Consider the following 14,156-nt stretch of genomic DNA (forward strand, 5'->3'; position numbering starts at 1 on the left):
GACCTTGCTGTGCCGATGCAGTAAGTTGTTATCTCGTCTTGTCTGGCTTGGTCTCTTATTTTTGTACTGCAGACTATATCGAATATGGGCCATCACGTGGATACTAACCGCCATTGAAGTGAGCGGAAAGCACGTGAACGTACTTTATGTGTCACGGTAATCGGGGACGGTGCATCTCGGCAGAGTAGCATCTGCGCTAGTCTGTATACAGTTAGCGTTATACTGAAGGTGCCCATTCCGGCAGCCAGTCTGCCCTATTTGGTATAGCTAAGTTGTCTTGGTCCTGACCTTAATGATGGCCGTCTCTTAATCAAATAGTCTCGACGGGGTTGGTATCGGAGCGCTTGCCTGTACAGGGTTGTTCCCCACGCTTCTCCATACATGTCAACTCCAACCCTTCTGACATCTTCTCCACATTACTTCTTTGTCGTCAAGCACATTTTGCTTCACCTTCGCCATTTCAGTGATTCTTCTATTATCCTGCCTATCTTGCAACACTGCCGTCTAGCCAATGTCCTTCTTCAAGCGGCGGGGTGGGAACACCTTGGTACGTGCATCCATTCTACTGGGCTTCTCGATATCTCGCGCCTCCTCTGCCCGTCGGCTTTCGAGCTATCCGCGTGGTCTACTTCGGACTGCCACTCAATGACGCGCGAAGCCGCTTAACCAAGGAATTCTGTACAGTGCTAACGAACCACTAGAACTCGCCGTCACCCGCCACTTTCCCCAACAAATCTTTATCTTCCACCGGAGCCACCTCCGCTGCCCAAGTCGATGAAAAAGCCATTTCCAATGGCCTGGATTCCCTTCCTCAGCAGGATGATGGCAGCTACAAGTTTTTTGGCATGGAAAACGTGTGTATCTGTTTATAGATACGTCGTACGCTGCAATTGGGTTCTAACATTATCCATAGTTCGGGTATACCTGCTATTGCAATTCCGTTCTGCAATGTCTATACTACTCCAAACCATTCCGTGATGCGATCATCAATTATCCGCCCGCAGAAACCTGTCAGCTTCGACCACGCCGAACATCTGTACCCGGCAAAAATCCCCACCCGTTTCTCGTTGCACTGAAACAGCAGGCGGATAAAGAGGCGGCAGAAAACACGAAGACTACGAAGGACAAAAAGAACGGCACAAAGTCCAAGCGCGGTAATAGCGTGATTTCGGCACTCTCGAGCAATGGTAGCGGAAGCGGAGGATCGCCTGCCTCATCGGCGACTGCTGTTAACAATGGGAGCGGATCTCTGATGAACGGGACCGTGATCGGCGGCGGGTCAACGATTATTTCGAACTCTCTTCCGTTGCGAGGGGATGACTCGACCACGCCCGAGCAGAAGAAAAAGACAGCATTGACAAATGGGCCGATTATTAATATGGACCATAGCATGAATCAGTACTACAACATGGAGGAAAGCCTGTTCACAACGCTGAAGGACATATTCGAGGCCATGGTGGAAAACAAGAGTCGTACAGGTATTGTGTCGCCGGCGAAGCTGATTGAAGTTTTGAAGCGACAAAATGAGCTATTCCGGTCGTCGATGCATCAGGACGCGCACGAATTTTTTAATTTTTTGCTAAATGAGATCGTGGACAATGTCGAACAGCACGAGCGCAAGCTGCGGGGGCAGAACAACAGCAAGCAGGTCTCGAATACGCGTTGGGTGCATGAGCTGTTTGAGGGCCTGTTGACATCAGAGACAAAGTGTCTTACCTGCGAGAACGTGTCAAGACGCGACGAAATGTTTTTGGATCTATCCATCGACCTGGAGCAGCATACGTCGGTCACGTCTTGTCTGCGGCAGTTTTCGGCGTCGGAGATGCTGTGCGAGTCGAACAAGTTCCATTGTGATTGCTGCGGTGGGTTACAGGAAGCTGAAAAGCGTATGAAGATTAACCGGCTACCGCGCATTCTCGCTCTACATCTCAAAAGGTTCAAGTTCACGGAGGACATGCAGCGAAACGTCAAGCTGTTCCATAAAGTCATGTTCCCGTACCATCTTCGACTATTCAACACGACCGAAGATGTTCAGGATCCTGACCGTCTTTACGAGCTGTATGCGGTGGTCGTGCATATTGGCGGCGGTCCGTATCACGGCCACTATGTGTCGATTGTGAAGACCGAGCACGCTGGGTGGCTGTTGTATGATGACGAGATGGTCGAGCGCGTGGATGACGACTACGTGACAAACTTCTTCGGCGACAAACCAGGTCTTGCGTGTGCGTATATATTGTTCTACCAAGAGATTTCGGAGGAGGATTATGAGCAAGCGCGGAGGTACGGCGCTGCTGCGGCATCGTCAGCCTCCTTGTCAGCCGTCAAGCAAGCGACACCGATTATCGTGTCGTCTCCAAATTCTGCGGCACCGCAAGGATCGATTCTGCCTACATCTCCGTCATCGACTACGACAACTTCTGCATCATCTCCACCGATATCGTCAGCCTCCTCGACTTCTTCCATCCAACAGCAATTGCCACCATCTGCCGCGGATTCAAACACTAAACTACTGAACGGCAAATTAACACGCAACGGTATGTCAACACCCACGTCGTTGATATCATCGCCAGTCCCAGTTGTGGCAACGACGAACGGTGGGGAGAATGGTACCATCAAGAGCAAGAAGGAGGGCGGTGGCGGATTGTCGCGTTTCAAGAGCACGTCGATCTCACAGAAGCAAAAGTTTTGGAGGAGAGATGGCGACACTGCTAGTAATGGAACGTTGAAGAAGAAATAAGATTTTTTGGCCAGTTGTTGATTGATATCCCATTTCTTCGGCTTTCGTTTTGTATGGCGCTTAAAAATGTAGTTTTAAAAAGCGACGGATTGATTATAAAAATTTTGATTGCATGTGTTGTTGGCGCGGGACGATGACGAGGTTTTTGTCGTTTTGATCATTGGTTCACTTGGAATACTTTGGATATTTGATTAGATCACATTGTCTGCTTGGTACTAGCTTTTGGGACATTGTTGGTTATATATTTATTTGGCTTTGACATGTAGAAAATGCAGTGCTTGTCACCGAATTTTACAATATTATTTGATTCGGCAATAAATACATAACGTATGAAATCGATAGCGAATGCTGCATCTGTTTATTGATGTAATAATTAGGTATATGTATCAGAGAGTTCTGGGTAGCTGTAGACTTCTCGCGTCGATGGCTCGCCGATTAACGGCCGCGGAGTTGCTAGTTAGCTAGAAGATAGTAGCATGAATAGCGACATGCATTGTACCTCTACTAAGAACCTAGGCAATTGGACTACCAGCAAATAATTTTGTATTAATGGATACCACAATTGCAGACCTCGATATCTTGTGGCATTGAAGCGGCCCCAACATACGATACGAACCACGCGCTGCTGCGCAGAGACCCAACCCTAGATCCAATCTCAAATATCATCATCTCTGCCGCAGCGCACAACTCCAACTCCAACTCCAACTGATCGATTTTCGATTTTATCTTTATTCATTTCCTAGCCACACGATTCGCTTCCCTCTCATCTATAGATCGCGCATTGCAAGACAATTCTTGTTCATGGTGCGCGTTTGATTCGCACTGCAACTAAGGGAGAGCATCGCACTGGATTAAATTAGTAATAATTCCATATCCAACATCCACCGAGATGGCGACAGGCGACATCCATTCCGTATCCCCGCCGCAAGGGCACAGCTACGTCGCCTACCACCCGTTCTTACGCGCAACGCACAGCTTTGACCAATCAGCTCTCGAATCTTCCGTGGCGGGCGGCTGTCTAGACTTCGAAGCGGGAGACCTCATACTCCTCCATTCGTTCCACGCAACAGGCTGGGGCGACGGCACTAATATTGCAACTAGCAAGCGAGGATGGATTCCCTCGAACTACTGCGAGCCATACGACGTTCAGCAGGTGCGGCCCCTGCTTGTTGCCGTACTCAACGTGCTCGTCAATCCGCGGCCGGAGGACGCGCGGAGCTCGCAGATCGCTGTCACTACGATCGTATCCGGCGTGCGGAGTTTGCTCGTATGTCTGCCTTCAAAAACAAGAACAGGGATGGTACTAATGCTTACAGGATGGGACCGACTGCTTAAGTCAGGATTCACACCTCGTCCGCGAATCCAAAAATATTGGTGCATCTCGGCACGCGTTGTTAGAGGAAGTTTCCGGGCTGTTGTCTTGCGTGAAGGATCAGTCTATGGAGAACTTGATTTCAGAAAATATGGTCCAGCACACATATCGCATTCTCCAACGCGCCGCCGCTTTCCTCGATTCGTTCGACTCGGATGAATATAGTTACCTGCCGTCAACGCCGCCAGTTGAGTACACTTCAGAAATTGGTGGCAGTGTGGAGGACGGCGGATTTACTTGCGCGGCTTGGACCTTCGAGTATCAACCTGTTTCGGCGCTTGCAAGGTTGAATTTCCTGTACGATGCAACTCTGGTCTGTCTTGGGTCATTTTTGAGTAGTAGTTACATTGATAATCGCGCGCCGGCCAAACTCCTTCTCACAACTCGACGGGCCGCACACGCCTGCAGGGAATTGCTTGCCTTAGTTGAAACAGTGAGCTCGAGGGCGTCGCCGATAGTGTACAGTCTTGAGGAAGCGAAAGAGATGTTGTATAACCGGATAACAGCACTTGTTACGGCGGCACGGGATGTCGTCGCGGCGCAATCTCTCGAGGACCAGGACATCGTTGTCACCGAAACACAGAAACTCATTGACGCCGTCGTCGCGTGCGTGCGAACTGCGGGACTGTGCCTTGCCAAATCGAAGTACGTGCTCGATCAAGTCGGTGATTTCGATTTGGAGGTTGACAGGCGGTATCTGCAATACCAACTGCAGTCCCAGTTGGGTACGTCGTCTAGACGGTCGTCAAAGTCTGAGTCTTCGTACGGAATGACGGCTGCGACTTCTCTTGATGACGAGGTGTTGAATATGGCACCGGAGATTTTGCCCTCGGATACAGACACAGAAAAAGTATGCATTTGTTGCGGAATCCGTCGTAGCGAAACTAACGCCATACAGGACAAAAAAACGCGGACATCACTTCAAGATCGGATAGTTTATAATGAGGATGGCCAAGTTCAAGGAGGATCGCTTGAAGCATTGGTGAAGCAGCTGACAGCCAACAACGCGGCACCGGACGCACTCTTCGTCTCGACATTCTTCCTCACATTTCGTCTATTCACGACACCGGTCGCTCTGGCGCAAGCTCTAGTACACAGATTTATATCATTGTCACCTGACGAGCAGAACGTGCTCGCTGTCAGGTTACGAGTTTATAACGCACTTAAAGGTTGGATGGAGTCGCACTGGCGGAAAGAAACCGACAGTGAGGCGATCCCGATAATTGTCGACTTTGCGAATGGTTCATTGAAATCCGCGCTTCCATTTGCCAGCACGAGGTTGCTTGATTTGTCCAAGAAAGTTGTCAACATTGTCAACCCGCTTGTTCCACGATCTATGTCGAAGCTTGGGATTGACAAATCGTTGGGAATATTATTGCCTGATTCGTCGTCTGTGCCAACGCCGATCGTTAATAAGTTGCATCTGGCAATAGTCGCGCGTTACGTGCGTGAGGGTGAACTTGCGCCAAATATTCTGGATTTTGACCCACTTGAACTAGCACGACAAATTACCGTGAAAGAATCTCGATTGTTTTGTAAGATTGTACCGGAAGAGCTTCTTGGGCAGGAATTTTCCAAGAAGGCTGGAAAGAGCACGGCCGTGAACGTCAAGGCAATGTCATCGTTGTCGACAGACCTTGCGAACTTGATCGGCGAGAGCATCCTGACAGGTGACGTGAAAGTCCGCATGAATACAATTCGTCACTGGATCCGTGTTGCTGAGAAATGCCTCGAGCTAAAAAACTATAATTGTTTGATGGCGATTACGTGTGCGCTGCAAAGTTCTGTAATTTTGCGCTTGAAGAAAACTTGGGAAATATTACCTCCGCGATATCATTCGTTATTTGCGGAATTGAAGAGTATTATTGTGTACGAGAAGAACTACGCATCATATCGCACGCTTCTGCGGAACACGAGCCCGCCGTGTATCCCATACTTGGGCGTCTACCTCACCGACCTGACCTTTGCGGATGAAGGTAATTCCGACTTTCGCACGTTCCATCCGGACATGGAGGATTCCTCACCGATCATCAACTTTGATAAGCATGTGCGCACGACGAAAATTATCGCAGACTTGCAGCGGTTTCAGGTGCCGTACAGGTTCCAGGAAGTGCCCGAGTTGCAGGCGTGGCTGGACGTCGAGGTTAATCGCGTGCATGAGATGTATTTGCAGGATCAGCATGTACTGTACCGACGGAGCTGTAATGTCGAACCTAAACTTGGTGGTACACAGACGCATGGTGCTATTGGCGCCGGAATTGATGTGTCGGCTGTGACGGACGCCGTGAGTTGGAATGATGAGAGGTCAAGTAGTTAAGAATGCCTAGGATGGTACAAATATTTTGTGTGGGTATAGTGTTTGGATGGCTGTATTGGCGGCAAGTTGTTTTTGGCGTTACGTTTGTAGTTGTTTGGCATTGTAATTGTATGGTTCGTTTGCTAGGCACCTTGCCATTTCATTAGTAAAACGCTTATATATATTATTGTTGACGAATTTCGCGAAAGATAATCAATGCAGATTATTGCGCTGTAAGATGCGAGGGCTTTGTATTCACTTAACGAAGAAACACTACTACAATGAACAATCCAACAAACAGTGATCGAGGCTGCTGTCCACGACAGTGTTCGCAACTGCGCCTCGAGTAGGATCGCACACCATGGACTTGTTGGACTTATTGTTCTTAGTACTGATAATTATACATCTGGTTGTATCGCCGTACACAAAGGTAGAGGAATCGTTTAATTTACACGCGATTCACGATTTATTGATTCACGGGCGCGATCTTCAGGCAGTATGTCGAATCTCTATAACACATATGAGTAGTGACTAATGTACGTAGTATGATCACTTTGAATTTCCTGGCGTTGTTCCGCGGACGTTTATCGGCGCGTTGGCCGTCGCGTTACTGACGAAACCGTTCCAGGTACTTGCCCCTCTGCCGTCCAAGTTCGCACTGCAGTACATATGCCGCGGCATCCTCGGTGTGATCAATTGGGCAAGCATAGTATCCTTTCGTAGGACTATTTCAAATGTTTTTGGCAAATCGACGGCGTTATGGTTCGCAATGTTGCAGTACACGCAATTCCACATTATCTACTACGCGAGCAGGACGTTGCCCAATACGTTTGCTTTTCCGCTGACGATGCTCGCAACAAGTTTCTATATTTCCGGAAAGCCAGCGCGGACGATTGCAGTTCTAGCGTTCACGACGATCGTGTTCAGGGCGGAGTTACTCATTCTGACAGCGGCTATTGGCGCATTCAGCTTACTTCGCGGACAGCTAAGGCTCAGCTCTATAATCTTTGCTGGGTCGATTGGCGGCATTCTCGGAATTTTTGCGTCCGGCCTCGTGGATTCATATTTTTGGGATTTTCCTCTCGTACCCGAATTCTACGGGTTTTATTTTAACGCGATCAAAGGACAATCGGCAAATTGGGGGACGGAGCCGTGGCATACGTACTTTAGTCTGCATCTCCCTAAAATGCTTCTCAATCCGGTCACGATACCTTTGATTTTCGTCGGTGGTTTTGCGGAATTGCGAAGGGTAGGAATGCTGCTTGTTCCTTATGCTGCGTTCGTTGGTATATATTCTTTGCAACCGCATAAGGAGTGGCGGTTTATAGTGTACGTTGTCCCAGTTTTTGTACTTGCATCTGCTATTGGTGCGACGTGGATCTCGAATCGTATGCGCAAGAATGTCATTTTTTTGGCGGCTACAATCGCGGTTGTTGCGTCCGTGGCAGCCACGCTGATGATCTCAGCCGGCATGCTCGCAGTTTCAAGCACGAATTATCCCGGTGGCCATGCTGTTGCAGCCCTACATGAGGGATTAGACGCGTTAGCGAATGCGAAGGCGGCAGTGGGTGATGACGTGGGCAATGTTACTGTGCATTTTGACGTGCCGACGTGCATGTCTGGTGCCACTCTATTTACGTTCGAGCGGGACGATATTGTGTATGATCGCACAGAAAATTCGGAGGAACTGAAAAGCATGTTGGGCGAGATTGGCGTGCTTGTCACGTTCGAGAAGAGGCCGGCAAATGTTTTTGGACGCGATCAGGATTGGGTTGAGATTGGGAGCGTCAAGGGACTTTGGGGGGTAGTACCTCCTTGGAGACAATATGGGCTGCGATTTTGGGAGATGGGGGGGTGGTGGAATAATGTTGTGCAGTTACAAGAGCGTGTGTTTATATTTGCAAGGAGAGGACTGTAGGATATGAGTGGATACTTCATTGAGTAGTGAATTTATGTAAATAGCACACTCGGCATGTAAAATCTTATGTAATCAGCGGAGACAGCCGGCGTTCAAGTAATTAAGGTTGGCTCTTGTCTTTACCAGGTTCCGATTCCGCTGCCTTGGGCCGATTTTCATGCACATTTCCAAATAGATGATGGTTGTGCTCATCATCGGTCCAGTGACACCATTACGGGTTCAAATTGTTATCGATAGATCGAAACGGGCCAAGTATTCTGTTTGCAGAAGTATAAAATATCTTAAAAAAAGATTGTATCAGCATTTGGTGCCTCGAGCAATGAATGACATAAGTCATACGTAGAGTGCCGTCGGGACATAAAAACAAATGAGAGAATCTGCGGGGGTAAACTCGGAGACGCGTTTCCGGTGGCGCCATGCGCGGAATACAGCCCTAACCCGCCTAACTTCCGGCTGGAAACGTTTTTGACATCTTCCCGTCTGAGGTGAGTGACGCCTTCCCGTCTTTCACCGATACGTGCACGGTTTTTAATACTCCAGCCTGTCGTGTCCATTGCCTTTGACAGATAGTGTTTATACGCCGATAAACGATCTTGTGTGAGGCGTTCTCGCTGTCATTTGTCTTTTTGTCGCCTAGTGCACCGATCGAATACACCGTCCCGGCCGGCTTCTCTTTGGTAAAATAGTTGTTTATTGTCGAACGGAAAGGGTACTAATTCACGACCGCAGTAGTATCCTCCTGTTATTGCACGTTTTCAAAATACGAACAGCTCGGCATCTCTGACGGCGCCGACTGACGAGAATATTAGAGATGGCACTACTGAGTAAGCAGGGCAGAATCATCTGCCTTCTCGTGATCGACTCGACATTTTTCCTTCTGGAAGTCATCATTGGTCAGTCCGTACCCATATGCTTGCTGGATGTGTCTAACAAAGTACAACAGGCTACGCAGTACACTCGCTTGCGCTAGTCGCTGACTCTTTCCACATGCTCAACGATGTCTTCTCGCTCGTTGTGGCCCTGTGGGCCGTCAAGGTAGCAAATTCGCGTGTGGCGTCTTCAGAATACTCGTACGGCTGGCAGCGAGCCGAAATCCTTGGGGCGCTCGTCAATGGCGTGTTCTTGCTCGCGCTGTGTTTGACAATTTTCCTCGAGGCACTTCAACGGTTTGTCGAGCCACAGATTATCACCAGTCCGCAGCTTGTGATGGGGGTTGGCTGTGCGGGTTTGGTGTCGAATCTCGTTGGGTTGGTACTGTTCCATGAGCATGGCCATTCGCATTCGCATGGTGGTGAGGCTGGACACTTACATGGACACGGCGCCGATATTGATAATACCGATGAGATGGAAATCGGCGCGTTATTGCCGAATGCTGTGGTGCGAGAGTCGCTGGCGCAGCAGCGACGGCGGGACGAGAATATCCGCTCCTCGACGTCGGAGTACGAGGCCTCGGTGGCGGGAGACGAACGCACGAATTTGCTTTCGGACCACGACCACGGCCATTCCCACGGTCACGAACAATCGCACCCCGTCTCAAGCGCTCCGTCTTTCACCTCGACCAGGTTGAAAAAAAAGGCAGTCAAGTCCACACAATCGCTCAACATGCGCGGCGTGTTTCTGCATGTCATGGGCGATGCCCTAGGCAACGTCGGTGTTATCGCGACCGCGCTATTCATCTGGCTTACGGACTATTCTTGGCGATTTTACTTTGATCCTTTGGTCTCGCTATTAATCACATGTATTATTTTCTCATCAGCGCTACCTCTCGTTAAATCGGCGTCCAAGATCCTGCTCCAAGGAGCACCGAAAGGGATTGACATGTTGGACGTGAAAGATGAGATTTTGTCGCTACGAGGCGTGAAGAGCGTGCACGATTTCCATATCTGGATATTACGAGAGAATCTGTTCATCGCGAGTCTACATGTTGCTGTTTCGGTCTCGGCGGACGAGTACATGGAGCTAAGTAGACAGATCCGCTCTTGTTTGCACGAATACGGAATCCATTCTGCAACTATCCAGCCCGAATTCGAGGACACGCCTCGTTCGAACCGATCCTCCGCCGCACCGTCCGTGCATGGGGACGTCAGTGGTGCGAATATGGACCATCCGTTAGTGGAGGGGGATGCGGAAGGGGCTGTCGTAGACGGCAAGGCTCTTCAGGGCGAGCAAAGCTGTTTGTGCGTGGATGGCTGTGCGGAGGAAGCTTGTTGCGTGAAGAATGGCACGGCGAATGGTGTGGATGATGGACGCTCACTTTCTCGATAAGTTCAGAATCATGCATGTTACGGCATTGCTGGGAGTAGAGTTCTAACCTATATATTCGTTCTTTAATAAGTTGTTGTGGTTGCATTTGTGATAGATTCTTGGAGGGAGTGGATCATCGGTTTTAGACTGGGTCACGTGTAGTAGGACCCGACATTCATGTCATCTGCTCATCATGGGCTCGGGATTTTGTTTTTTTTCTGTTAATGGGATTTACAAGTACTGTCATTAACACAATTTGTGGGATTAACATCGAGCATAAATGGTTTGGAAGACGGTTTGACTCATGGTAACTAATGAAACAAGATGGAATACGTAAATAGTGCCGTAATTTTAGATTGCGCTTTTATTGTTTGGACGATATCGGTTTTTTGTTTGGTTAAAGTAATTAACAAATATATAAAATAAATCTATGATGAGAAGCGATCTTAGATTTGGATAGTTATTTGATGCGTGCAGATAATTACTACCGATCGACTCTTCGTTTAACACTAAACATGATATGATATGATATGGTAACCCTTGCACATGTACATACAACATTAAAGACTCTCAATTTTTATGCAGAAACATTCCGACATGACAATAATAATGACAACTATAAAAAAACCACACAGCCCATATTTACGACAAAACCATATACACAAAAATGTAATTTTCAGTTTAAAACAAGAGATACGCCTATTAAAATAACAACGAACCAAAAATACAGGACGACGATTACACACAGACACTCGATGATACTACTTCAATATGCAGACTGTAACAAAATTAATTACCGCTTTCATGACATAACAAGAACCTATCCCATGATACCTCAAAACACAAAAAGAACCAAATTGGTACTACATGACTATGCAATCTTTATCCTTATCGAGATCCTCATGCACTGCAGATTCGCCTCGCTTCAATTTATTCGGTGATCCGGAGGACGCCTTCTCCTTTTTGCTTTTCCGACCGATCGAGTTGACGGACAGGATGCTGTCGACGGCATTGACAGGCTGTGCGTTGAGCGCTTTTAATCGAGCCTGTGCCCGCTCGTCGCCGCTTTCAGCAGCACGCACGTACCATAAATTCGCCTCCAACAAGTCCCTCTGCGTGCCGACGCCTTTCTCGTAGAGATGTCCGACCGCATACATTGCTTTCGGCAGTCCCCCGTCCGCTGCCTTGCGTGCCCATTCAAACGCTTCTTCCGTGTCGACGTCGAGAACCGGCGGCGCGCCAACCATATACCACGCGCACAACGCAAGCATGCTACTAGCGTCGCCAGCCAGCGCGGCAACTGTATAGTAGTGCACCGACAGCGCCGGGTCCTGTGGGCATCCAAGCACGCCGAGCTCGTACGCGTGGCCCAATCGCGCTGCCGCAGGCGTGTATCCGAGTTCAGCCGAGCGGGCGTACAACTGTGCCGCGTAGCTCGGGTCCGGGATCACGATATCGAGGAAGCCGGTCTCGTAGATCGCACCGAGCTCGTATGGCGCCTGCGGGAAGATTTCATTCGCGACTTCGGCAGCGCGAGAAAGCCATTTAACGCCTTCCTTTTGGTGGTTTGTGAGACCGAGTTGGCCGTAGTAGCACGCCACGCCGAGCTTGAGCATCGCGCCAGGGTGATTCTTTGCGGCAGCTGCACGCAGGAATTGCACTGCCTTGCGTACGTCCGATGCAGTGCCCCACCCTTCTTCGTAACACAGCGCGGCCCGGTAGGCTGCTTCAGAGTGGCCGTGTTTAGTCGCGGAGACAAACAGGCCGAATGACTCCCGGAGGTGTGGACGGCCGTTCGTGAGGAGTCCGGATGAGAGCGCGTCGCCAAGGAGATACTGCGCGTCCGGATAGCCCCGGTCGGCTAGTTTACGCAGTACCGTAGCAGCCTCGCGCAGGAGAAGCTCACGGTTGTGCATGTTCGGGGGCACAGATCCACCGGATGATGTCGTTTTGGTGTTTGAAGATAACGTGGACGGCGTCGGGGACGTCGGCCGCGCAGGTGCGTTCGTCGTGGACGAGGTTGCGGGCGTGTGCGTGTCGTCTGTAGCAAATAACGACGGTACACTGTGACTTGACGCGCTGCTGTTCGAGTTCGACGAGACTATGCTCTCACTGTTTTTCATGATTCGTTGATTCTCAGGACTCCTCCGCTCGTTTCGTTGAGGAGGCCTCGGCGGGTCATTCGGGAGAGCGACTGCTGTCGAGATAAGGTACTGCGCAAAGACAAACTGGATGCTAGGGTCCTGTGTCTTTTTGACGTTCGCACGATAGAGATCGAGAGTTTTTTCGTGGGCGATAAGCGCGTGCTGGCCTTCAGGACCCAGAGTCGCGAGCAAATGGCCTTGGTCAAAAGGCGCCGCAGGAGGCATAGATGGTGTGCGGGAATGCGAGTAGGATGGATGCGGGAGCGGATGCTGACCGCCATAAGACGGCATTTTCGAAGAGGACGAGAGCTGGGCGGCCGGATCAGACGAGAGCGAGAGCGACGACGCCGTCGACCGCGGGCGGTGGGCCGGCGAGGACGGTGCGGAGATGGGGGTCTGGGCAGGAGAGAATGGGCGTCGCGACAACGGAGGGACAGACATGGCCTATTATATTATAAATAATAATAATTAGATAGAGAATGGCGCGGACGCGATGCTGCCAGGTGCCGGCATGTATTGAGTAATAAGCAAACGCTAGCGGCAGGCGTAATTAATGATTGAATTAATTAATGAATGTAGAAGCGAGCAGAGAGTCGAAACGGAAGATTAAAATAAGCGACACCTCTATGGACGAGAAAACCAGGAATATGTTCGGACAAAAACGGGGAGAACGAGAGAAAGAAAAAATGACTGCGCGTGGTGAGGTGGACGAGTGTTTGCGAGGAGTCGAGGAAGGAGTCTGCAAGTCTTGTGCAAGGATGTTGTTGTAATACCAGAATAAGCAATAAAACCTAATTAATTAATATAAAAATAAAAATGGGTGGTGAAGAACTGTAATATTAATAGAACGGTTAGGGTCTATGTCCGGGGGAGAGCGACAGGAACAAACTAAGCCGCGTTCAGTTTAGTGGCTCTTCCCTCGTTGCGCCCTGAAAAGGCTGAAACCGCATTGCCCCTTTATGCTCTACAATGGAAATATATAAATTATCTGTTGTAATGTACGGATATCTAAATAAATATATTGCCTATCTATTTCAACACGGCTTTTCGCTTCATGCTTACTACACTTCAAGATACAATCAACGAGCAGTCGCACACAGAAACAGAAAAACACATCTTCATTGCGCGGGGGCAGCCAACTCATGGAATGCTACGTACGTTGCCAAGTAACTAATGGGCCATCTAGCGAATATGCATACGACAGGCAATAAGAGCAAAACTGCTTCACTGCGAGTAAACAGTATTTAGTGCAGGATATGTCAAAAGATTCAAGGCCATATTCGTACTTTGCCATGTCATATATTGCTGTAGCTAGCAAGGCCAGCCGGCACATAATTTTTATTTGCAAATGATGCAATGCTAAGATATCATGTAAGAAGATAACTATGCCGTCCCTAATGTCACGTGGATAGATAACGCGCACGTGTTCACTGGTATCGGGCCGT

The 14,156-nt window shown here is 49.2% G+C and overlaps 5 protein-coding genes across 5 annotated transcripts; 4 read left to right on the top strand and 1 right to left on the bottom strand.

The window, feature by feature from the left end:
* Nucleotides 1-511: 511 nt before the first annotated feature.
* Nucleotides 512-2,737, top strand: V1513DRAFT_430277 (uncharacterized protein; the record flags this gene model as incomplete). The annotated part of the gene is made up of 3 exons (XM_066896343.1): nucleotides 512-547; nucleotides 702-854; nucleotides 914-2,737. 3 exons carry the CDS (start codon nucleotides 512-514, stop codon nucleotides 2,735-2,737), a joined length of 2,013 nt encoding a protein of 670 aa, XP_066754773.1.
* An 889-nt stretch (nucleotides 2,738-3,626) lies between these two features.
* On the top strand, nucleotides 3,627-6,426 carry V1513DRAFT_376130 (ras guanine nucleotide exchange factor domain-containing protein; the record flags this gene model as incomplete). The annotated part of the gene is made up of 3 exons (XM_066894919.1): nucleotides 3,627-4,004; nucleotides 4,054-4,959; nucleotides 5,008-6,426. The coding sequence occupies 3 exons, from the start codon at nucleotides 3,627-3,629 to the stop codon at nucleotides 6,424-6,426; spliced, it is 2,703 nt and encodes a 900-aa protein (XP_066754774.1).
* Nucleotides 6,427-6,710: 284 nt separating this feature from the next.
* Nucleotides 6,711-8,593, top strand: V1513DRAFT_440363 (Alg9-like mannosyltransferase family-domain-containing protein). Its single transcript, XM_066897357.1, has 2 exons — nucleotides 6,711-6,901; nucleotides 6,950-8,593. The coding sequence occupies exons 1-2, from the start codon at nucleotides 6,767-6,769 to the stop codon at nucleotides 8,321-8,323; spliced, it is 1,509 nt and encodes a 502-aa protein (XP_066754775.1). The 5' UTR covers nucleotides 6,711-6,766; the 3' UTR covers nucleotides 8,324-8,593.
* A 223-nt stretch (nucleotides 8,594-8,816) lies between these two features.
* V1513DRAFT_411610 (cation efflux protein) lies at nucleotides 8,817-11,023 on the top strand. Its single transcript, XM_066895733.1, has 2 exons — nucleotides 8,817-9,216; nucleotides 9,267-11,023. Exons 1-2 carry the CDS (start codon nucleotides 9,135-9,137, stop codon nucleotides 10,586-10,588), a joined length of 1,404 nt encoding a protein of 467 aa, XP_066754776.1. The 5' UTR covers nucleotides 8,817-9,134; the 3' UTR covers nucleotides 10,589-11,023.
* On the bottom strand, nucleotides 11,014-13,416 carry V1513DRAFT_440366 (uncharacterized protein). The gene has a single exon (XM_066897358.1). The coding sequence runs from the start codon at nucleotides 13,150-13,152 to the stop codon at nucleotides 11,431-11,433; it is 1,722 nt and encodes a 573-aa protein (XP_066754777.1). The 5' UTR covers nucleotides 13,153-13,416; the 3' UTR covers nucleotides 11,014-11,430.
* Nucleotides 13,417-14,156: the final 740 nt, after the last annotated feature.

Source organism: Lipomyces chichibuensis (genome assembly GCF_038497645.1).
Source record: "Lipomyces chichibuensis strain CBS 12929 unplaced genomic scaffold V1513scaffold_7, whole genome shotgun sequence".
NCBI classification, from domain to species: Eukaryota; Fungi; Ascomycota; class Lipomycetes; order Lipomycetales; family Lipomycetaceae; genus Lipomyces; species Lipomyces chichibuensis.